The sequence below is a fragment of the Solanum dulcamara genome, chromosome 5 (assembly GCF_947179165.1).
Source record: "Solanum dulcamara chromosome 5, daSolDulc1.2, whole genome shotgun sequence".
In the NCBI taxonomy this organism is placed as follows: Eukaryota; Viridiplantae; Streptophyta; class Magnoliopsida; order Solanales; family Solanaceae; genus Solanum; species Solanum dulcamara.
The window spans coordinates 75,378,591-75,402,381 of NC_077241.1; the positions used below are offsets into that span (position 1 = coordinate 75,378,591).

General features: G+C 34.9%; 2 protein-coding genes and 1 pseudogene across 2 annotated transcripts; 1 reads left to right on the forward strand and 2 right to left on the reverse strand.

The window, feature by feature from the left end:
* Window positions 1–3,945: 3,945 nt before the first annotated feature.
* Window positions 3,946–5,473, forward strand: LOC129889868 (uncharacterized; annotated as a pseudogene).
* Window positions 5,474–8,524: 3,051 nt separating this feature from the next.
* LOC129889871 (uncharacterized) lies at window positions 8,525–10,094 on the reverse strand. The gene is made up of 2 exons (XM_055965333.1): window positions 9,685–10,094; window positions 8,525–8,829 (listed from the first exon to the last, which is right to left on the reverse strand). The coding sequence occupies exon 1, from the start codon at window positions 9,892–9,894 to the stop codon at window positions 9,721–9,723; it is 174 nt and encodes a 57-aa protein (XP_055821308.1). The 5' UTR covers window positions 9,895–10,094; the 3' UTR covers window positions 8,525–8,829; window positions 9,685–9,720.
* Window positions 10,095–18,417: 8,323 nt separating this feature from the next.
* Window positions 18,418–21,461, reverse strand: LOC129889872 (scarecrow-like protein 22). Its single transcript, XM_055965334.1, has 2 exons — window positions 20,995–21,461; window positions 18,418–20,745 (listed from the first exon to the last, which is right to left on the reverse strand). Exon 2 carries the CDS (start codon window positions 20,743–20,745, stop codon window positions 18,640–18,642), a length of 2,106 nt encoding a protein of 701 aa, XP_055821309.1. The 5' UTR covers window positions 20,995–21,461; the 3' UTR covers window positions 18,418–18,639.
* Between the last annotated feature and the right edge of the window lie 2,330 nt (window positions 21,462–23,791).

Sequence of the window (23,791 nt, forward strand, 5' to 3'; positions counted from 1 at the left end):
CATTCTTTGTAATTATTTTTATTTATTGTTAGGTCCCCTCCTCCACATCTATAAATACCCACCATATTCCCTTATTTTATTCATCAAGTTTTCTCAAGCAACTCTTCTCTCTATACACTTCTTTACTCATTCTCAAATATAGTTTTAGTTTTTAGTATTGTAAAAATACTATTACGGTGATTCTTATACTACGGATAGTACACAAAACGCTCCGGCGAGGAGAAAAGGCTAGCGGTTTAAGAGTGGTCATTAAGTTCTTCAATTCGGAGTAAAGCTTCGAATTTCAGGTATGTAAGGTTATTCATAGCATTGGATTGAGTTTGTCCATGCGCCCAATATTTAAATTCATCGTAATTGAGTTATAATTGAGTTTTATCCAAATCTTGAATTCTAAATAAATTAATTCTTCTTCTATTGAGTTAGATATATTTATGCATTGAGATTATTATTATTTTTATCTCTCATATTATTGGAATTATTATTCATGGCTACTTTCCCATGAACCCTAATTGATTTGATGTTCATGAATATTTTTACACGTGTTTTGAGTAAAGATGTTGGCTTTTAATATTTATTGACAAAAAGAGTGATTAATACTATATATGTATTTTATTGAGTTTTGAAAGAGCAAAAGAATTGAGTTTAAATGAATTTGAGTAAATGATGCTTTGAGCAAGATGTTTTGATGAGATGTAAATAATAATGTTTTGAAGTGTAATAATTGATGAAAAGGTAATAAGATGAGTTTGATGTTTTTCCAATAAGACTAGATGATGATGTTAATATAAGCACATATTTTGGGAGTAGTATTAAGCACCGAGTTGGGTAAAAGTTCAATTAACTCAAACACCAGAACTACTTAGCTAGCGTAGGATGGAGGCCATACCTCTTAAGTCCCAAAAAGAAGACTTTAATGATTGGATCCAGGATGGTGATGTCCTTTAACCTGGCAAGGTATTGGATGGACATGGCAACGATATCGCTTCGTTATATCATTACTAGCCCATAAGTGATGGTTGTCGGTTAAAAAAACTCCTAACTGAGTAAGCATTCCTTATTATTATTATTTTTAAACTTGCATTACATATTGATGTTGAGATGATATTAAGCTCTGAGTCGAGTCTTTTTGAGAGGAGTTTCTTGATATATGTCCTTACTTTCCTGTCATTTTACATACTCGTACATTCAATGTACTGACGTCATTCAACCTGCATCGTTTTATGATGCAGATACAGGTGTTAGAGATCCTCAATAGGCGCATCATTGAAAATCATTACTTTCTAGCTATTTAGTGAGTCAATCTTGTATTTGGAGGAACTCTTTCTACTTTTATTATTGTTGAGTATTATGTTTTTTGAGGTAGTCATGAACATGTCATTGGCACCGTCTGATAGTGTTAGAGGCTTCATAGACAGAGTTTGATGATATAATTGAAGTAGTTCTCCTTTGAAACTACTTCTTCTAAGAATTATTTCTTTCATTTGATGTTGATAATGGCGAGCCCACATAAGTATTCTTATTTTCACTTAAGTCTTTCGCTGATGAACGAATGAGTGAGAGACCAAGTGGTTCTCTCGGAGGCCAGAGATGGTTTCTGAGTGTCGATCACGCCTAGGGTACCTTTTCGGGGCGTGATAGATATATGGCTGAGAAATGAAATTAAAAGATAAGAGAATTTGATAGTAAAAAATATAGAATCTGAAAGTAAAAACTGAGAATCATACTTTTGCATGTCTGAAATAAATATGATTCTTGCACCATCTTTAACGTTCAAAGACCCCCTTAATAGCTCAAAGAATCAATCCTATGTCCAGCTTGTTTCTTTGTCCACTATTGCCCATGATGTGGAAAGAAACTATTCATAGAATCGTGTCCTAGTGCAACCAACAACATGCTCTTACATCTACCTTTTAAGAATGTACCATCAAGTCCAATTAGTGGCCTCAAACTAGATTTCCATCCCTTTTTAGAGCATCAAAACATATGTACATCCTCATAAATAAATAAAAACTTTTGCTAGGCATCCCTGGAGATATTTATAAAAACATCACTTTCGGGATAAGATTGTTTAATCTCTTATGCAAAGGCTTCAGGCTTGTTATAGTCATTAACAAAACTAGTCTCCAACTTCTCAAGAATCATACACTTACTCCTTTTAAATTTGGATTGAGACACATTTAAGTTAAAATTATTTTCAAGCTCTCCTTTCATATTTTTTACCTTGTATTTGGGGTTATTTTGAAGCTTGTTCTTGAAATATTGAGCTAAGGTGGTTGAATCAACTCTAGGACTAAAAAAGACCTCTTCATATGTGTGTTTTACTGATGAGAGTCTTTATCTTAAACTCGTCAGTCTTGTCATCTCTTGAAATCAAAAGCCTAAAGGGACACCCCTCTTCACAACCATATCTAGTTCTATCACAATTGATTCTAGTCAAAACCCTTTTGTTAGCTAATTCATGATAATTCACAACCTGCCTATCTTCTTTTATGTCGTTAAATGACATTCCAACTTGCAATTCCTTGTAGTTTTTCAACCTATCACCTACTACTCTTTCCCTTCCTTACTAATAGGATACATCCACTCATTATCATATTTTTCATCCTTAGAAAGATCTCATTCATAATCAAAATCAACACTTTGTTCACAATCTGTACCTAACTCAACATCTATAAAAGATGTTTTAATATGGTGTGTAATATGTTGAGCAAAGACCGTGAGTTCACTCTCCTCCACAACAAAGAAGTTTGACAGCTTTAAATTGCTCATACAATAGGCTAACGATGGCCATAATGCCATCATACCCATCTACTATATAATACTTACCAGAGGCCCTAGTGATTGTCAATTATTTCACCCGAGAAAGCCCTCGCTTGAAAGTAAACTCATCATACACATCTTTGTGACTCAATAATTCAGGGTCAAAATTATGTCAAAAGTGCACCAATTTCTTAGTGTATACCAACTTAGGCTAAATGACCCAATTACCCTCGTAGTTGAACACAATATCAACTTCATCAATCATCATTCAAAAATACATGAAAGAAAAAGTAAGTTCACAATAAAATCAGAGGGACCACATCAAATAAAACACATTAAAAGCTACAAAAATGTAATAAAGTAAACCCTAAAAGACTAACATCATCTCGAGACCACCAAAACACAAATAAAACAGAGCCAACAAAGACACAAAAAGTACATCCTTTAACATTAAACAATAGATTTCATGTGATTTTGGTAGACATATGAAATACCCACACATGCCTCATTAGGTCGACTTTATTTAGACAACCCTAACCTAACTAAAAAATGTAACAAAATCGAATATAGGAGACTTGACTTGACTGAATAAATCAGTACCTAGCTTGTATAATTGAGAGCATTCTTCCTTCAAGCTATAAATCTTCTTAGAAATTCTAGCGGCAAGCTTCTTTCGGCTTGTAATGAAGAAGATGTTCCACATTGAGGGCTTTGATTTTGGGTTAAAAGGGATGATTTTTTTGGGTCGAATATTTTCAGATATTAAGAGGATGAATTTAATAAAAATGACATGTGGCAATTCCAAATGTTATTTTTTTTTAAAAAGGATTGGTTATTTCCAGCAAAGCAACTAAGGTTTACAGGGTATATATATACGAAAAAGTTAGACGGCGAGGACATGAATGGGCCAAACTTCAAATGGGGGGATGTCTAGACATTTTTGGAAAGTTTATTGGCATATATGACCCCTTTCCCTTAATATAATAAACACATCTGAGGAGTCCCTCCAGCAATCAAAGCCAACTATACCTGAGTAATAAAGTGGAAACCCCCCTCACGATCGATTAAAAGGAAATCATCCAGAGATAATACAACTCACCAGCTTTCAAATAAATAATCATGTCAAAGTCCATCATCCATCTTACTGACTTTTCTAACATCATTCAACAAGTGAAATCACCCATGGCTAAATCAAGTTAGTGGACAAATTTCAGTGAAGATACTACCAGAAAGAGTATGGAAAATAGTGGAAATAGCTTGAAAGAGAGTCAAAGAAACAAATAGATATGGTTGCACCAAAATACCCATAGTAGAAACACTCTGCAAGAAATTCTCAAATACTCCACCATAGACAAAGATATCAGCTTTTAAAAGAGATGGGAAAGATTGGTTGTACGATAGATGGCAACCTATTGGATCCGTATACTGCTTAAGAGGAAAGAATGCCCGTTGGATTTCAGAATTTGTGGCCGGCATGGAAGAAAATTCGCTCATAAAACAAAAAACAAACTTCTCGACATCTGCATCTGCATGCAGATTCTGATGGTGTCGCTCAGTAAGATAATTCGGCTCATTTCCACTTTCTCTGTGAGTTGGTTACTGATAAGCTGTCAGAAAGCAACCAGGATGCTGAAATGCAAAAATGTGGTGTCGAGTCATGATATAGAGTCACAAGCTAGTCTAAAGCCAGATCTTAGCCACTATGTTCTACACCTCGAAAGAGAGGAAGTATTAATTGATTTGATGATGCAAAGCAACTGTGATGTGGTAGACCACTGGATAGGAATGGGGAAAAAGGAGCAGCCTAAACATCTAATACAATTTTTGGAGAAAGTAAAGTCATCACCTGGATTCAGGGGAGTGCACGAATTCGACCATGCTAAAATTCCTTCTTTAGACTCGGAAGAACCTCCTAATTGCTGGGCTCTTCCTGTAGTGACACTGACAAGCATTGCAATTGCACTTCCAGGCAGTGATTTCCACTCAATAAAGAAATTAATAAGGAGTGTGTATGAAGGTCTCATGTACATCAAAGTTGTTGAAGAGAACCTGGATAGCAGAAAAGACCTAGCATACATCAGGAAGGCGGCAGAGTTAGTGTGGGTAGAAGTTGACTTATGTTACAAGTGGCTGGACGTGGATCTCCGCAAAACTGCCATTGAAGGGGAAAATCCAAAAGCTGTGCTTGAAGGACTCTCTGAGAAAGCAAAGCAGAGATTCATTGAATTCAGAAAGAAAGATTCGAATGCTTGTTTAAAGGAATCACCTTCTAAATGGCCTTCCAATATGTTGGCAGCAAACTGTATGTACAGAGTATGTCAAACTCTTCTGCAAAGTTCTAATAGCAAAGCGCTCAAGAACAACAAAACCATGTTTGACAGATTGTCAACCATGATTGCGGATATAACAGGTGCTTGTCTTACCAACCTTCATAGAGTTATATCCATGCGATGCCACCATGGCACCATCGAAGAGAGAGCAGAAGGTGTCCGCTCTGCCATCTTACTTCTGGGGAAAGCAGAAAGTATTCTCCATATTCTTCGCTCACAACCACTTCCAAGTTCATCACCAGATCAATTGGAAAAAATTGATCATTGGCGTACCATAGCAAAGAGGTAGACTACCTCTCCTGCAGTAGTAGCTCACCCTCAAATTGTTCTCCAACTTCCCAAAGTTCATCTGACTTGTATCTAACTGTGGACTAAGAAGAAAATGCCTGAAAGTGGAAAAAGAAAAAAGACGCTGCTTAAGTTCTATTGCAATAGTATCATATTTGTTTATTTTTATTTTTTGTAAGATACAACCAAAATTTATTTGTTTCACATCAAGAATCTAGCTTGTTCTCTAAATAATAACTCCATCACAATTTTCCCTATGAAAATAACATAGAAATGTTCCAACTCAATCCCCAGTGTCAAAATCTGCAAAGATGACCTACAATTGTTCAGTTATTTCTTTGCCAAATTCTGTTTATTTGTGTAAGCCTGCAAGGTAATAATTATTTATGCAAGCAATATTCCTGTATACACGGTACACAAATGTGAGCATCTAGAGAGTTTAGCCTGATACATGGCTTTACAAAAAGGCATGCAATCATCTATGCAATTGGCACATCATACTTGCTCAAAAATATCTCAAAAAAAAATTTGAAAATTATCCTAATGAATACAAAAATATTTTCCAACCCATCAAGCAATCTTCTGTATCCTAATGAATACAGAAGACAATTCTCCAGTATACACGGTACACAACTGTGAGCATCTAGAGAGTTTAGCCTGATACATGACTTTACAAAAAGGCATGCAATCATCTATGTAATTGGCACATGATACTTGCTCAAAAACATCACAAAAAAAGAACTTGAAAATTATCCTAATGAATACAAAAAATATTTTCCAACCCTTCAAGCAATCTTCTGTATCCTAATGAATACAGAAGACAATGACTTCCAGTAAGCTGTAAGAATTTAAATCATTATGAGTTTTTGACTATTTCACAGTGAGGCAAGAGTTTGATGATGAAGATAACGTGTTGTGCTAACCAATAATTAAGTTGAAGGTTAAATAATATCCTCCTATCTGAAATAACTACCAACCAATTGCCCAGTCAAGTGCGAAGTTGGAAAATCCCACACCATACCCCAGAAATCACTGGATGCAAAAAAACATCCCTTTTCCTCAAAGCTGAAGATCCACATAACAGTAGAAACAACAGACACAGCAGCGCATAACTGGACACCGACCTCTCCTAATCTAATCTTTCTATTATGGTCACTGTATGGTCTACCCTCCACCCAACAAACAAAATCAAGTAGGCGTGTGTTGTAAACAAAAGAAAACAGATGCAGAGAAGAAAAATAGAGATATTACCAAATATAGAGGAGTACTCAGCAGCTATCAACGATGCATAATTCAATATTTATCAAGTTTCCGGAACCAAGAGGTCCCATCAGTTAGATCATCGAAGAACATAAGCATCCGAAATAACACAGGAGCACACTCTTGAAGAAGAGATTGCACATAATTGAGAACTTACATAAGAACAGCAGTTTAAAGAAAGCCTCTAGACACAAAAAGAAAATATTCAATACCTATTATAACACAGAGGACGCAGGAGCTCGCTCTGCATCTTTCCAAACATAGAGACAATAGCGAAATTATTCTGTTAGGACAACTTGCACCCTTGAGTCAAATCTTAAATACACAACCATATTCTTGAGACCACTACAAGGAAGAACCCACCAAACCAAGCAAGAATCCAAAGAAGTCGACATTAGTATGACCAGTAAAACAATATTAGTATCACTATTAGCACATAAGAAGAGAGACAAGAAATCAAACCCAAACAGATTGCTCCACGATCTAGCCTGCTTGAGCCACATAGGGACTCATTTGCATCAACATAGAGAAGGTTATTAGTAAATAAGGACAGAATTCTTTTAGCCATGTTTTTATTTGTGATAAGGTAAACTAATTTCATTTATAATGGGATGAGAACTCTGGTATACAAGTGGTATACCAAGAAGTACAAAACCTACAGAGCGATATCAGACACCCAACCTTCCATACATATTGGAATCTCATGGGTGCACCAAAAAGAAATAATATCTGATGAGAAAATGTTATTCCTTAAATGTACAAAATCATTTTCTGTTCCTTCAAAAGCTATCCTATTTCTCTCGTTCCATACAAACCAAATGAGCGCTAGTGGGGTGATATCCCACACCTTCTGTTTTCTCCCCGTTCTTCTAAAATGTTCAGTTGAACAGGCTTCCTCACAGTGCGTGCATCACCCATTGAAGTACAAACCATCTAAAGGTGTTCCATCAAAAGAACAAGCGAGATACTACGTGACAATGTAAAAGGAGGTGGTCCACACCTTACACATAAACACCAACTGGTATATGTTATACTACTCTTCATCAAGTTTCAGCTGTCAAAACTGCTCCCAGCTGCCAACCAAGTCAAGAAACACACCTTCTGAGTGCCACGGATATCTAAATTGATAGATGTGGAAAGGAAGAGTCCTCAAAACTCCTTTAAATCTGCTCCAATCCAGATGGGGTCCCAGAAACTGAGTGCAGAAATAACTCTCAAGAGTGTCTGGTCATAAACAATAGGAATTGAAGCTTTAAGCAAGGTTTGCATCACCAACCTCATCTCTCTCATTGTAAAACTATTTCACATATGGACAGCTAATAAGTGGATGGCATGCCTAAATCAGAACTGAGAATCATTTTAAGTACTACTTTTGCAATTTTTTCAACCAAAGGATCAACATGTTTTCCAAACTACCTGACACCAATTAGTACTTTGAAAATTAAATTAAGCTTAACTTACACTCACCCTTTCTGAATCATCTATCTCCTGCACACAAATGCTTGTTTTTTACCAGAAAATTATTCAATCAAACATGAACAGTAAGTTTAATACTTGATGACATTAATACTAATGAAGCATTTTTAATCATTCTTAATGCTTGCAAATGCTTCAATAATACAAGTAGCATAAAACACTGTCAGCTAGGATCATTGCTGATCCTAACCACAAGCATACTGCAGAAGAACAAAATTTCCAGATAAGTTATTAATCAGTTTCCTTCACTGTTTCATCACATAAGTTGTTTCAACAGCCACTTATTCTTTCTTGGTCAGGACAGATTGCATATTTGAGATACTTGTTAGGGATTTTGCTGCATATATTTTTTCTGCTTGATCTCCACCTAAGGAAAAGTTGGATAAGTAAATCCTGGAAACTGATTTCATAACAGATATATGAATGAGGGAGGTGAAAGATTACGAACACTTCCAAATGATTTAACCATCACTTACTGTGATAAATCATTAACTTCGTTCTATCCCCTTGCACTTTTATGTTGATATAGGACATTAGGGGTATCAATCGAGAATGAGATCTCTTCTGTTGTCAGCAATAATTGTAGTACATCAACAAGATATAAACTTATGGAAAAAACTGGTTACCGTTTGCCAAACAAAATACAACTTGAAATACTCATAACCAGATGAAGTTCCTCAGATCAATGCTACCACAAGTTGCAAATACTTTGATTCTGTTTTTGGTTGTATAGTCGTGGAAGTCATCATATCGACAAGAAAATGATTCAGTCAGAGACTGGCACAACTATGAAATATATCAATTACAAAAACACCATACTCAACTTGTTAAAAGAATGGGCTTTAGAACCTTTTAGTGGAATAGAGGTCTGCTTTCTACATGCATTTGTTTGCATTTCCTTACTGTTTATTTAATAAATGGTTAGCTGGTGGTGAAATAAGATGCATTAACTGTGATTGTTAAAGAGAAAATCCCACCCATTCTGAAAGAAGAAAAAAACATCCAAAAGGGAATATTACTGCATGTAATCTCATCCAGCAATTCCATAGCTGGTCTTAGCCCTACAATTACTTATCCCTTTCACAAATTGCATTCATCTCAGTATATTATGAGACTTAACTGCCAACAAATGAGACAGACGCTCATTGAATTTACCAAATTCTCATATTTCACAAATCTCCTCACCATTGGCTTTATTATTCACTGGACAATTTCCATCTAAAATTTATTCTCTCAATCAACTACACCACCTCAATCCCAATTCAATCAGAGACAACTATATAGATCCGTATTCAATACAAAATTCAGCCCATATTATTTACATATAGAAGTACAAGACATATTTTTTCCTTTGTTTCCACCACCCAACGAGATTGTAACGAAAGGAACATCAATCTAATCAAAGCAACAGAAGAAAACTTTCTTTTCATTGACAAATCGTATTGATAAAAACTGAGAAAAATTCAATAAACTTCCTCAAATTCCCCCAAAAAATTCTAATTTGCTAACCCCTTCCCCATCCACCCCACCCCCACGGTTACATAGTAGTTAAAATTCAAAAACTAAGCACCTGGTGATTCAACAAACGACGCCGTAACGAATAGTCCTAATTTTCATCATCCCTCTTCTTGGGTTTGCGATAATTCTCTTCATAATGCTTGGCCATAACAAGTCCAGTGTTGACGAGCTTCTGAATATTGGGGACGTTGTAGTTTTGGGCCAAGTAGACACCCAAACCCGTACCAACAACAAATGTAAATGTGCTTCTGAAAAACCCCATTGACGATCAAAACTGTTTTTCTTCTTCAATTAACCTTTTTTGGGTTCGATTTGACTGAAATCTAGGGTTTTAAAGCATTTTGGATTTTGTTATTTCTTTGAGGTTTAGAAAATTTTGGAGAATTATATAAAGGTTAGCGTTTGAAAATTTGCCCCCTTCTCCAAGGTTCTTGCTGCTTGCAGTCTTGCAGAGAAGGAAATGTGGGACCCTTGTTTCTTTTCCGGTTTTGATGTTTAGGAAATAGTCCAGAAACTTTTAACGGGCTTTACTTACGGCCCAGTAACTATAACTGAGAACTTATAATAGCCCAATTTTAATTTGGGGGAAAGCAGTAGGCCCAATATGGTTCCTTCGTGGAGTTTTTGCATGGGTTGCTCTTAAAATTGACTCATGATTAATTTTTGTCTCTGGTGTCTTATATATTTAATTTTTGTTTCTATTGCTTATTTCAAGAAAGGTTATGGATTAAAGTACTTTTATCTATCTAGATTTGCTTCACTCGACATAAATTTTGTAATATTCATAAAGTATTTTATCTTTTGAAATTGGACTTGTATTTCACGCGACATAAATTGTGTAGCATTTTCAAAAAAAATTGTAGTGTTTAGAAACTAAAGTTTAATACTTTTTGAGGCATATGTTCTTTATCCATTTTTTTAGTTGAACAGAGTGCATGTTTTTGTAGAGTTTCATGTGTTTTTGGTTATTTTTTGTGTCGAGTTTGGAAAGTTTTGACCGCAAAAGCACATGTATTAAAGTTCTTTAGAAATTGGTTGTGTTCAACATGATTGCAGGAGATTATGATACAGAAATATAAATTTATATTTTTCAAAAAAATTGTTTATTGTTTTGATTTCAGTGGTATTTTCTTCCTCTTATTTTTCAGTTAAGAGTGTTGAAGTACAAAATTAAAGACTCCAAAAGAAGGATATTTTTGCAAAAGAATACCCCATTTTGGTGTCGCCTTTTCATTTATACTCAAAAAAATTTTAAAAATTGTAAGTTTATTCGCTTTTTGGAGTAACTTGAGACGTAAACAATTGAAGTTGAAAATTCATATTTGATTCGGATATTTTCGTCTAAAGTGTGTTCTTGTGAAAGCCAAACATCAAAAAAAAATTGTCTGAAGTTTAATATTTTTTTTTTTTTTTTTTTTTTTTTACGGGAACAGACCCTACACGAGGCTCCCACCTCTCGTGCACAGCCAGGGGTTGAGCCGCACACCCCCAAGCCTTATTATACATAAAACAGAAAAATACACGGAGGGGGACATAAACCTAACCTCCAATCCTATGGTGGTTCATAAGTCGGTCATCCTACTAAGGTCAGCCAACTCATCCCCGATACAAACACACGAAAAGGAAACCTAGAAACTATGCACCTAAAGAAGAGGACTCCTCTCGATACACAGAAACTAGGAAAGCATAAATAAGGGAGACTCGCCCTTTACATAAAATAAAGGAAAAATCTAAATAAAACTGGGGATGAATCCTCATAAAAGCTATATACAACAAAATTTTAGCGTCAACGAGGATCATCAAATAACATGGCTAAAAATATAGCATGGAGACAAACACTGCAATTGGGCGCTCAATCCAATGCTGCAACACTAGTAGTAGATCATGGAGGCTTCTTAATCCTTTTGGTCTTCCTTCGTCTAAAGCTAGGTAGGCCGGCTCTATCTAGCATGTAGTATCCTCGTGTACCCCGAGGTAGCTGCTGGAGGGTGGTGTAGTGGCCTGGAGTGGTAAGAGTGTGACTGTGCTTGGAGAGAGCATCCGCAGTGAAGTTTGCCTCCCTGTATACATGCTTGCAAGAAAAGAAAACAAATAATTCGGAAATATCAACAAGGTCATGAGTTATCCGGTGAAGGTTCCATGGAGGTTTCGTCTGATGATTGATCCATTTAGTGATCAACTCCGAGTCGACTTCTAGGATAACGTGCTGAAAGCCCTGTTGAATGCACCATTTAAGCCCATAAACTGCCGCCTCTAGTTCGGCTTGATTGTTGGTTCCCTCCCCTAACGGTATGGCGTAGGCGAAGATGAATCTACCCATATGATCTCTTAAGATACCACCCCCCCCCAATTGACCCCGGATTACCCAACGCGCTTCCGTCAGTGTTCAGCTTAACGAAACCGAGTTGTGGTTTAGTCCACGAGACTTGGGTGATCTTCATTTCATGAGCACACTTATCTATGTAGGAAATAGTGTGGATCCAGTTCGAAGGCCAATGGATATAGGGGTACGCGAGTCTAAGTAGATTAGAGATGTCTTTGAAAACGGCAAATTTCACTCTCGCCAGGCTAGAAATCTTTCCCCCGTATTTGCTCGCGCACCTATTCTTCCACAAATTCCAACATATAAATATTGGGGTGGAGTGAAAGATAAGTTTGTGAGCTTCTGTGTGGTACTTGTGAAGCCACCAACTCATAACAAGATGTTTGAGGGGTGTGGCTTCATGTTTTATCCCTAGGGAGTCAGAGAAGTAGCGCCAAATATTCCTAGCGAAGTGGCCCGTGCTGAAAATGTGCTCTATGGTGTCTGGACCTGGACTGTGGCAGCAATAGCATGGAGTGGAAACCTGACCGAATGCAATGATTTTTTCCTCCGTTGGCAGCTTGCCTCTAAAAGCCCTCCACAGCAAAAAAGAGCATTTAAAGGGGATGTTTTTGTGCCAAGTGTAATGGTCGGAAAGTGTCTTGGTCCTATGTTCCCTCACAAGCTGCCATGTCGAGGAGCATGTGAAGTTTCCATTGGTATTCAGCTTCCAAATGGCCTGGTCCGGTGTGTTTCCTTGCAGCTGAAGTGTGGAAGAAGTGATAAGAGGAACTAGTTGCGCTGGTGCCAATTGATTTAGCATATCGATGTTCCATTGTCCATCTATAAGAAAATCAGCCACCCTAGCATTGCTTGCTCTTCCCAACTCCTGCCTATAGTTGGCTAAGGGTCCGATACCTAGCCAATCGTCCCACCAAAAACAACATGAACCCGAGTGAATCCTCCATTGAATGTGAGGTTCGGCAATGTGTTTGTTGTGCATCATGTGTTTCCACACAAGCGACTGGCCAGAATGGAATTTTTTGATGATGGGGTTGGCTCTCTGACAGTATTTGGCTCTAAGGAACTCACCCCACAACGTTTGTTTAGCTCTAAAGATCCACCATTGCTTTAACTGGAGAGATTTGCACACATCTATAGTTCTCCTTAACCCAATACCTCCTTCGTCATAAGGGTAACAAAGTTTTTTCCATGAAGCCCAATGGTATTTTTTTTTGTTATCCTTCCACCCCCAGAAAAAATCAGCGGTGACTCTCTCAATCTGTTTGAGAGTGGTACGGGGGGGAGTAATGGCCGAAAGAAGGTGAATGGGGAGCGACTGAAGTACGTATTTCACGAGTGTAGCTCTACCGCCGTAGCTGAGGATTTTAGAGTGCCACCCTCTAATTCTGTTGACAACCTTAGAGACCATGTCCGTGTAGTACATGACTCTCTGCCTGCCAATGTACAGAGGGCATCCTAAGTAGGTAATGGGACTATGCTTCTGAGTGAAACCCGTAACCTGTTTCACCGTTTCCACATTGTCTTGGAGCGCACTGGGATGCATCATGAAGTGGCTCTTATTCTTGTTTATAAGCTGCCCCGATGTTTTTTCATACAGAGTCAAGGTCTTCATGATAATTTGAAGAATTTCCCTCCTTCCGGAGGAAAAGATGATAATGTCATCCGCAAAACTCAAATGATTAATCTGTGGGCCTCTTTTCTCCATATGAAAACCACGGTAGAAGTGGTAACAATGAAGACTATTCAACATTCTTGACAGCACCTCCGCTCCCAAAATAAATAAGGCGGGAGAAAGAGGATCACCCTGTTTGAGCCCTCTGGTGGAGTGGAAAAAACCATGTCTAGACCCATTAACGATAACAGAGTACCAGTTGTTAGACATGATTCGCCAAATCATATCAATAAAGGTCTCACCGAAGCCCATCCTTCTCAGTACCAGACAAGTATAAGACCAGGAGACTCTATCATATGCTTTGGCCATGTCTAACTTGATAACCATGTTGTCGCCAATAACAGGCTTTCGGATATCGTGGATCAACTTTAAACATTTTTACTGAAATTATGAACTTTACAAGATCAAATTTCGAATATGTTTTACTGAAATTTACTTGATTATATGATTCTTATTGATCATGTTATTCTATTAAAATCTATCTCAGGCTAATATTATTCAAAATGAAAATAAAAGTACTAGAAGTGAACGTGCTAAAATACCTAACACTAATCACAATTAGTTAGACTATATTATATTTCTTTGTTGTGTCATATTTTTGCTAGGGCTGCATGAATTTCTAAAGATCCCATATTTAATTAACTTCACATTAGTTCCAAAGAGGGTATTAAAATATAAATTTTATACTGCCAATATAAATTTATATATATGAAGCAAACCAATACAGAATTGAATAGACATTTTACAATTTTTGCAAGTTGTGTCATCATTAGATGTCTAAGAATTGAGAGAAAGACAGGACCAAAGTGCTTGGTGTCACTACCCTTTGCCCATCACTTGTTTTTATCAGTTCAAGAGAAAGGATGGATATAAAATCACCAAGTTTCATTTTAAGAAAAAAATCAAAAACCTTTTTTTTATATATATAAATAAAATAAGTTTAGAAAAACAATCCACCACAATCTAGTTAGAAGAATGTCTGCCAAAATCAAAGAAATGTTATCATCCCATTGGATGGGCTAAGGATGGACCACTTTAGCACCTAAAACTAATATTCAATGGATCACATTCATCCTCCCTTACTCCATCACATGGGCTTTGCCTCTAGACCTTCACATTTTGTATTATAGCCTCCATTTGATTATTTTCTTTTCATTACTAGAAAGTGAAACACTTATAGTCATGGAATGTGTTGGGTATATCGATCGATTTGATTTGATTTAAAATACTATCGATTCAATTCATTAGATTATGATTTATAAATATATTAAATTGATAATTGAACTATTAAGATATGAGTTATTTCACAGTCATTAACGTTGCTTCGTGATTTAATTATTAATTTAGTCGATATTAACTAGCAATTTATATTTTCAAACGTTGAAATAAAATATAAAAGGAACATGCGATACTACATGATATATAGAAGTATGTAGGTTGTAGAATTCAAGTGTTCTTACTTTTTAATTTATCCGTCCTAACAGCATTCGAAATCTAATATTCTTGAAAGCTTCGATTTTTTTTTCTATCTTTGATCAGGAAAGAAACTATCAAACAAGTGAAATTGAAGTGAAAGAAAATAAAAATGTCCCCATAGTGGATAGTAGCGGAGAACTAGAATCAAAAGAAAAACTTTAACACAACTAGATAATCTATTTGAAACCAGCAAAAATTAGTAATTTATTGGGGGTAAAAGGGTAAATTTAACAAATTTTATTGGGTTATCGATTAAATCATTAAGGAAATTTAAAGAAAATTGTTAACCGATAAGATAAGATAACATAAAATACACAATCATTTTCAAATCATTATGTAAATAATCCGATACAAATAAATTAATAATACTTTTTCGATTCAATTTATTGATTAAATTGAAATTTGCATAGATTTTTTGATATGATAAAAGTCATTTTTTAAAGGAAAAAAAAATTCATGACAAAAATTATTTTATGATGTTTATTTCGAAAAAGAGAGTGACTTTTGTCAGGGAGAAAGTCATAAACACTCTCTTTCGCTAATATTATTATTATTTTTTAATTATATTTTTCATGAAAAATTATTTTCATCATACATCTCGTTTCCATGTTCTCTTGTTGGAGAAATCTAATTCCTTTGATGCAAGCTTGCCCATATTATCGATCCCAAATTTGAATAAAAAAATATGTAGTAAATTACTAGCCAATGTTGGAGTAGCCAATTTTGTAATAAATTCTTACAATATTATTAATAAGAATTCATATAATTGATCTCAATTTTTTTGGAACTAAGCATTCTTTTTTTTTTGGTGGGGGGGAGGTTGGAGGGGGTTGTTAAAATTGACAAGTTTATTTTTTTATATCCTTTTTGGCCTAAATTAAAGGTACTTATCAAGTTTAATATTGAAGTCTTTCAAAAATGAAAACGACATATTGTTTGTATTAGCTTCTTTGAGGTAGGTTGTATAATTAAATGATTAATGTTTGTCATGTTCAACATTATATCAATTCCCCAAGGATAAAATATTATCCAAAATATTGGTCCTACTAATGAATTTCATGTCCACTTGCCTTGTGGTCTACGTTGGATTTGAGATAAAGTTTTACTTTGAAATTCACAAAATTTTAGATTATATTATTGAGTTCAATCAAACATGACCCATGTGGTCTGGTTAAGTGGATGGATTAAATTATTCAAGATGATGATAACAAATACAATGAATGAAATGTATAATAATAACTTAGCATGCATTATGTAATCCTAATTACCTACCACCATTCTAAAATAATGATTAGGACTTCGTATTTTCAAAAGAATGATGGAATTAATGACGTACGACACTTATTAAATATAATATAACAATGATATAATACAAAGTTGTTATAATAATGTAATACTAAGCTGTCTCAACTTATTTTTTCACCCACTCCAAATTCAGGGCCATAGTTTAATAAGAATGCTCTAACTACATGGCTTTAGAAAATTTATCAGTTTAACAATGATGGCGTTTGAATTAATTTGTGTGCATCTCAATTATTTTATTTTATATCCAATATCTACTATAACAACAGGAACTCAATAACTCAGGCTAACGAAAATATCATTTCCCATTTTTTAGATTATATCGTTAACCACAAGCCCACACTCTTGATCGTAGAAAAATTTTCTTTGCTTGGTATAGTTTTAGCATAATTTGATTTAACGAGTTTTAAAAAAAAAAAATTAAAATTTGAGAATTTAAACATGTCAGCAGTAACATTGTTATACGACTTTTGAAATTTATAAACTTACGCATACAGCATTAACATTTGTGTCACTATAAGAAAACATAGAAATGTGTGTTTTTTTTAACCAAATTCAAATTTGAACTGGAGAAAAAAGGATTTGTAGTCCTCCGCCTCATCACTCGGCCATGTCGCCCTAAGGAAATAGTATCACATAAAGTGAGACAAAGAGTCTCATAAAATGAAAATAACAATAGGCATAGAAATGAATAATTGAGCAACATGTACTTGAGAGATTATTAGATGAGATGAACAAAACAAAATAGTAAAAATAATTTTATACCTTTAGAAAACAATATGCATGCCAAGAAAGAACAGACAAACAAAAGTAAGGACCATTTTGTTCCTCTTTATTTCCTTTTATATGGAAAAACTACAATTGTGTATACAGTAGAAGTGATTTATCAAATATCAGCTCATACTTAGAGAAAAACCTAGTAAAAATTAAACCAACAATATATATCCAATGTAATCCGACAAGGGTGGTGTAGGGAGGGTGCTGTGTACGCAGTCTTACCCCTACCTTGTGAAGATCAAGAGGTTGTAACTAATAGATTCTCGACTTAAATAAAGCAAAAAATAAAATATTTGAGAAGAATGAATTCGTTCCTTCATAGCAGCAATCAAATACTAGATGTGTTGCCTGTGATTTGCACCAAAAAGAACAGAAGCAAAACTAGTGACAATGTACAGCACGACTAATAGATATATGTGGGCATGTAGCTACTTTGTGGAGTATAGGCTTGCAACTCGTAAACATGCATAATTTTAACTGAATGCAGACTAAGTAGAGCCACATTTCAATTAATTCGTCAACTACGTCTCAGAGCAAAAACTGAATACGATCCTCTATACTCGTGATAATAAAATCAATGTACTTGTAAAATCTTAATATCATATGAGCGAGTTATTTAGAAATATCAGAAGGATGGTTATACAGTCAAACTAGATTCCAACACTATCTTTACAAAGAAAACAAGACAAACCTTTGGTGAAACATCCTATTCTACCCAACTATGATTATGAAAGAAGAGCAAGTTTTCGCCTTTGTTGTTGACTTGAAAATCGCTAGAAATCTATTCTAGACCGGCCTGTTAGCCCTAAATCTTTCTTACTCTTCCTTGGTTTCTCCCTTACACTCTTAACTGAAGTTTAAGATATTGTTTCTTGATTAATTCTGTCCAAGACATGCCTTTAATCTGGTTCTAATCTAACCTACCAATATATCTATCAAAACGAAAATATCCAACCCAATCATTTTATGAAAAAAAAATGAGAATAAGGAACAGACTTGCCTTTAACAAGGAAACTAAGCATATTCAGCCAGAGAAACAAGTAATTACTATCCAGCTTCATACAAATCTCACCAAGCAAACAACCAAATGATGATATTAGCATTCATCAATCAAGGATAAGACAAAGCTTATCCAGAAATCATATTAATTTTTGTTAGAATTTAGTGATTGTATCATAACATAGAAAAGATAGCAATTGGTACACAGGAAAATGTAGGAAGATACAGCAACCTGATTTCAAAACAGCAAGATAATTAGGATTTGTTTAATGCGGAACACATGCCTACACAGTCAAGACTACATAAGGAGAATGAGACATAAACGTAAAATTGTACAGGGACACAGATAGCAATGTAATTTTGATTTTTTAACAGACATCAAATTGAAGAGTCAAAACCTCTAGTAGTAGTTGCTGTTAAAAGAAAATCTCTTCTGGCTTCAGAAGAAAAGCTCCTCAGCACCTCCAAGTTACAGCTGACAAGAGCTCCTGCTGTTTCCAGCATAGCACAAGTGATGTCTGTCGCTTCTGAACATGAAACCCTCCTACCTGAGTTCTCTTAACAACACATTCAGCCTGGACTTCAGTCATATTACTAAATGCAACAGGTGAAAATCCTGCAGAAGCAAATAGGTTTCTCCATGGGGGCATCCGATCAGGGGATCGGAGGCGCCCCAAGATCATGTTCTCAATGCTAGGCTGGAAGAGAGACCTCTCTATCTTTTTACCAATGTCTGGAGATAAATTAGCAGCATCTATACTAGCTAAGAGTGTCTCATAGTACTGGAGGGTATGGATGAGGTGATGATTTAAGGGTAGTTCAGTACGTTCACATCCGCGTTCCAGTGATACAACAACTTTAGGAGAAAGTAGCTTCATGCAGTGAAGAAGTGAAGGAAATGCAAACGGACAGCTTGAAATAGACCAGATAGGGAAATTTATAGCAATTGCCTCGCACTCAGATGATCTCAAGGTGGATAACGGATAAGACTTAGGGTCAAAGGAATCCAAGTTAATAACTTCAAGCTCAAATCTTATTCCCGCATCATTAGCAAACTGTGTTAAGCTTTCGTGCATGATGCCAATTTCAATAGAGTGGTGGGTTGAAGGAGAGGCAAAGGCTGTAATCTTCAGGGAAGTTGCCTTTCTATTGCTACTTGGAAGCTCTTGCATAAACGAGGACCATTGAGCACCAAAACCAATGTCAAAATCTATTATGTGAATTTGCTCAGCATCCCCAAGAGCTTCGAGAATAGCCTGATTGGAGGTGAAGTTCATGAACTGGATAAGAGGAGATATTTCAGAAAAGGCTTTATAAGCATCCATTTTAAGCACACAATCAAATGGGGTGGGACTTCTTGGAGGTAAAAATGTGGATGTGCAAGGCAAAAGGAAAGGCAACTGCAGAGCCTCCTTGATATAAAAAGCAGCCCTCCTTGAGGGTTTCCCAATGGGAGAAAGCTGTTGATTGAGCCGCGCCAATATCATTTGCGCGTTTGAGAATTGTCCAGCCAGCAATAATTCAGAGGCCTGAAAAATCTGGTCATAAATAAACTGTTGTTCCTGCAATTGATGACGAGGCACCATCAAATTACCATTACCACCACCACCAGCTGCCTCAAGCTTAGGTACAATCAATGGCTTTGGCTGAAACTGGTGAGGAGGCAGTAGATTGACTTGTGGCTGCATTAGTCCCAATGGTTGTTTCCTCAACATGAAGTCACAATTGGCATCAAAAAACGGAACTTTAGGCAATAGAGCCCCTCCGAGGGTACCTGAATTGTGGCGTTTGGGCGGAGGCTGTTCTTGATTGATATCATATGATGATGAGCCTAGATTGTTAACACAAGAAACATTCTGGAATTGGGTTTGGTTTGCCATTACTCGTGGACCAAATGGTTGAGGCTTCTGTTCTAAAGGAGGATTGACATTCAGGTTTTCGAAGTTACTATTTCGACTATTAATTGAATCTATGACAGAACTTAGTTTCTCAATGTTGGCATTTAGACAGATATTTGAACCAGAAAAAGAGACATTATCTGAATGAGCTAAAGAACCTGTAGCTGAGACCTCAAATCCAGAGCTTTGAAGAGAGACTCCACAACCAAAATCCCCATTGAGTAATTGTTTCAAGCTGACTGATGGGTCCTCCACATCGCCGGAAATCCACCGGAGAAAACTTTGGTCGTAACCGGCAAATTCAGGCAACAAATTATCCAAATCTCCAAATCCAAGACCAGATTTTTCAGGCTCCAACCCCTCAGTGAATGGCTGCAGCTCCGTCGCTAATTCCACTTTAAGGCCGTCAGTTTTCACACTTCCGACTCCGGGAACTGCAGTATTTCCACCATGTTGGCCACCATAAGAGCATGAGGAAGATGAAGCTGAAGGACTGGGACTTCTTGTATCCAACACAGAAACTGGTTCATTTCTTGTAAAGTTTGCATCTTTCTTGCAAATTGGTGCTTCTGGTGAAGAAGATGAAGAAATTGAAGGCACAAAACCAGAAACACCAAGAACCCCTTTTGCTGGTAGGTTGTTACCTTGAGGTATTACAATCATCTGAACAGAAAAACAAACAAAGTGAACAAAAAAATAATCAGTAAACCCCACCACAAAAACAGTAACAAAAGATGGAATAAACTTGGTTTCTTGCCTTTTGCTTCTTGATGGATCTTATAAATTACCAAGATTTTAACAGTAATGACTTCTTCATAGAAAACACAGCCATTGCTCAAAAAATACCAACTAGGTCTCCATTTCATGTGACAGAGATTAAGAAAAAATCAACAAGATATTTTCATTTCTTACCTTCAAGATCTTATTTTTCTACCAAGATTTCTTCAAAAATAACTTCTATTCCACAGAAAAACCAACCCCACAAACAGAAAACACAGTTAATTGCTGTGAAAACATAAACTTGGTCCCCATTTGAGCTCCATTAGAGCAATAACCCTATAGACCTCTGTTTCTTCTTGCTCTCACTATTCTTGTCTATGGGTTCCTTCTTTTCTCCTCCTGTTACTTTGAATAGACTATAGGAGCTAGGGCCACTAGCTAAGCTTTCCTTGATTTTCTTCTGCTTTATTTGTTTTCTTTGTTTTGTTTTGTTCTGACCTCTTTTATGTCGCAGTCTGTAGAGTCACCCTCTGTTCTGCCACGGATGTCTGCATCAGAAAAAAGTAAAAACAAGGTGACCCTCTTTCCTCTATCTTCTCTGTTTTCTCTCTACTCTATGGTGTACTTCTTCACCCCATTCTTTGTTTTCATCTTACCCTTCTCCCCGCACCCCTTCTCTGATTTGTATGTCTATTTATATTGAAATTCAATTATTCAAATAAATTTAAATTTAAATAAAAAAAGAGATTTAATTAAATTTAAATTTTCACATAAAAATTTGTCACTAACATTAAATTTTATTAATTTGAATTTGTGTGATATAACTATAAGGGTGAAAAAATCAATGGGCAGGATAATATAATAAAAATAAAATATATTGCTAGAGTATTTGAAACCATATGTAAAGCTAACAATAGATATAGTCGATTGTAGATTTCACATGACGCCTTGTACTCTCACCAAATCTTATTTCTCTCTTGTCAACTTGAATCAAGCTAACTTTGATCGAATATGACTGATGAAAAATATTTCTTCAGTAAAATGAACCAAAAAAAAAAATGACTTTGAGTGAGAGCATAATGTAGAAAATAAGACTTGTTGATGAAGAAAAAATCTTAAATGATATTTTTTCATATTAATAACTCAAAACTTCATTTACCATAGATTTTAAAGTTAAAATCTAAAAATTTAAGCTTTTGAGGTAGAGATTTTTATAATATGAAGTTGTGTTTGGAATATATTTTACTAAATTATTTTTTAACAGTTTGTGAGTAAAAACCTCATAAACTGAACTTAAAAAATATTTGAAAATAAAATTTTTAAAAGTCAATTAACTTTAATAATCAAACAAATATTTGAAAAAAAAAATTTAATTTAATTTAAAATCTATAATTAAATGCTAGTTAATTCGAAAATTATATTTCTTCTATTTCATATTAATTGAATTTTTAATAATACACAAAAGTATTTAAGGATAAAATTTGAACTTTATTTTTCTCTATTACCTTTTTGTTTAATCACATCATAAAGATGATGATTAAATGTAAAATCATAAATATAAGTAGTTCTTTATTGGAGTATAACTTTCTAAATAGTGTACTTTACTCTTAAGAAATTACAAAATTCTTTTAATAAAAAGGATAAATATGAAAAAAAATTCAAATATTTCTCTTGACTTTAAATAATTTAACTATTTTAAATAATAAAACTAATAAAAATTTAATTAATATGGAACAAATGAACTAATAAATAAAAGTAGATGAATTTTATATGTCTCACTACAAATTTTGAAATTTGGAATTTAGAATGGATGAGTAAATAAAAGGTATTTGTCAGTTTTTGAGAAGAAAGTGGTAAAAAAGTCATTTTAACTTAGGTGACGTGTGTTTTACCCATCGGGAAACGAGAAGGGAGAAAAAGGTGATAATAGAGCGGGTCCACACCGCAGGCAAATTGAAGGTCACTGAACTGTTGAAAAGTATGATATGGTCCCTCAAGTTCTGATCCATACTGTATGGTCCAGTAAATTATATACTATTTTCTTGTGGGGATGGAAATTGGGACCATTTTGTAGTTTCATATGGGGTGTAACAAAATTAAAAGTGATCGAGTCGAGCCTATAAGTACGATATGGTCCATCAAGTACTGTTTGGTAGGACTATTTAGTCCTGCAAATTTTATTTTCAGGTCCTTTTCTTAAGAGTTACTGACTTCGTTTCTTTTTTGTTATCATAATTTCGTTTTATAGGATCAAGTGGTATAAATTTTGATTAATATTGTAAGATGTATTTTTTTTTATATTGATTTTAAAAAAATATAACATGACAATTAAAAAGGAACAGATAGAGTATTGCTAAAAAAAATTATTATAGTCTAAATTTATGCGACACATTTTTTTAGTTTATTTCAAAAAAAATATTATATTTTTAATGAAAATAATTTAACTTCAATTTTTTAAATTTATGCTTGACGAAATAATTTAAAGTTACATAAATGATCATGCAGTGTTTTAATATCAAATTTAAAAAAGTTTTCCTTTTTTTAAAAAATTTATATCAAATCAAATAATGTCACATAAATTAAAATAGAGAAACTACAACGATAGTAACTTTAAAAAATTAAGGATCTTTTTTTTTTATTAAATATAAAAATTTAGAGTAAGTTTTAAAATTTTAAAATAGGAGTAGGCCAACTGCGAACCAAATCACTCCTTACGATTTTTAAAATGACAGTGGAACATCCCTTGGAGTATTGTGAAAATTGTGGTACGATTTTTTTTGGAAGTTTTCAAATTTACGCGACAAAATCGTTGGTGCAAATTGAGGACTGAAAATAACCTTAGCTTGCAGATTTTTTATTCTCTTTTGCCGTGAAGACCAACGATTTGGATGTAGGAATGATAATATTAGTACATACGAATATGATTTGTCCAAACTTTATATTCAAATTGAATTGAGTTAAATATTGGGCAAATTACAGTAGTCATTCG

Bases quoted from the DNA above. Each gene is read 5' to 3' on its own strand.
- LOC129889871 (XM_055965333.1), bottom strand. From the start codon at position 9,894: ATGGGGTTTTTCAGAAGCACATTTACATTTGTTGTTGGTACGGGTTTG.
- LOC129889872 (XM_055965334.1), bottom strand. From the start codon at position 20,745: ATGATTGTAATACCTCAAGGTAACAACCTACCAGCAAAAGGGGTTCTT.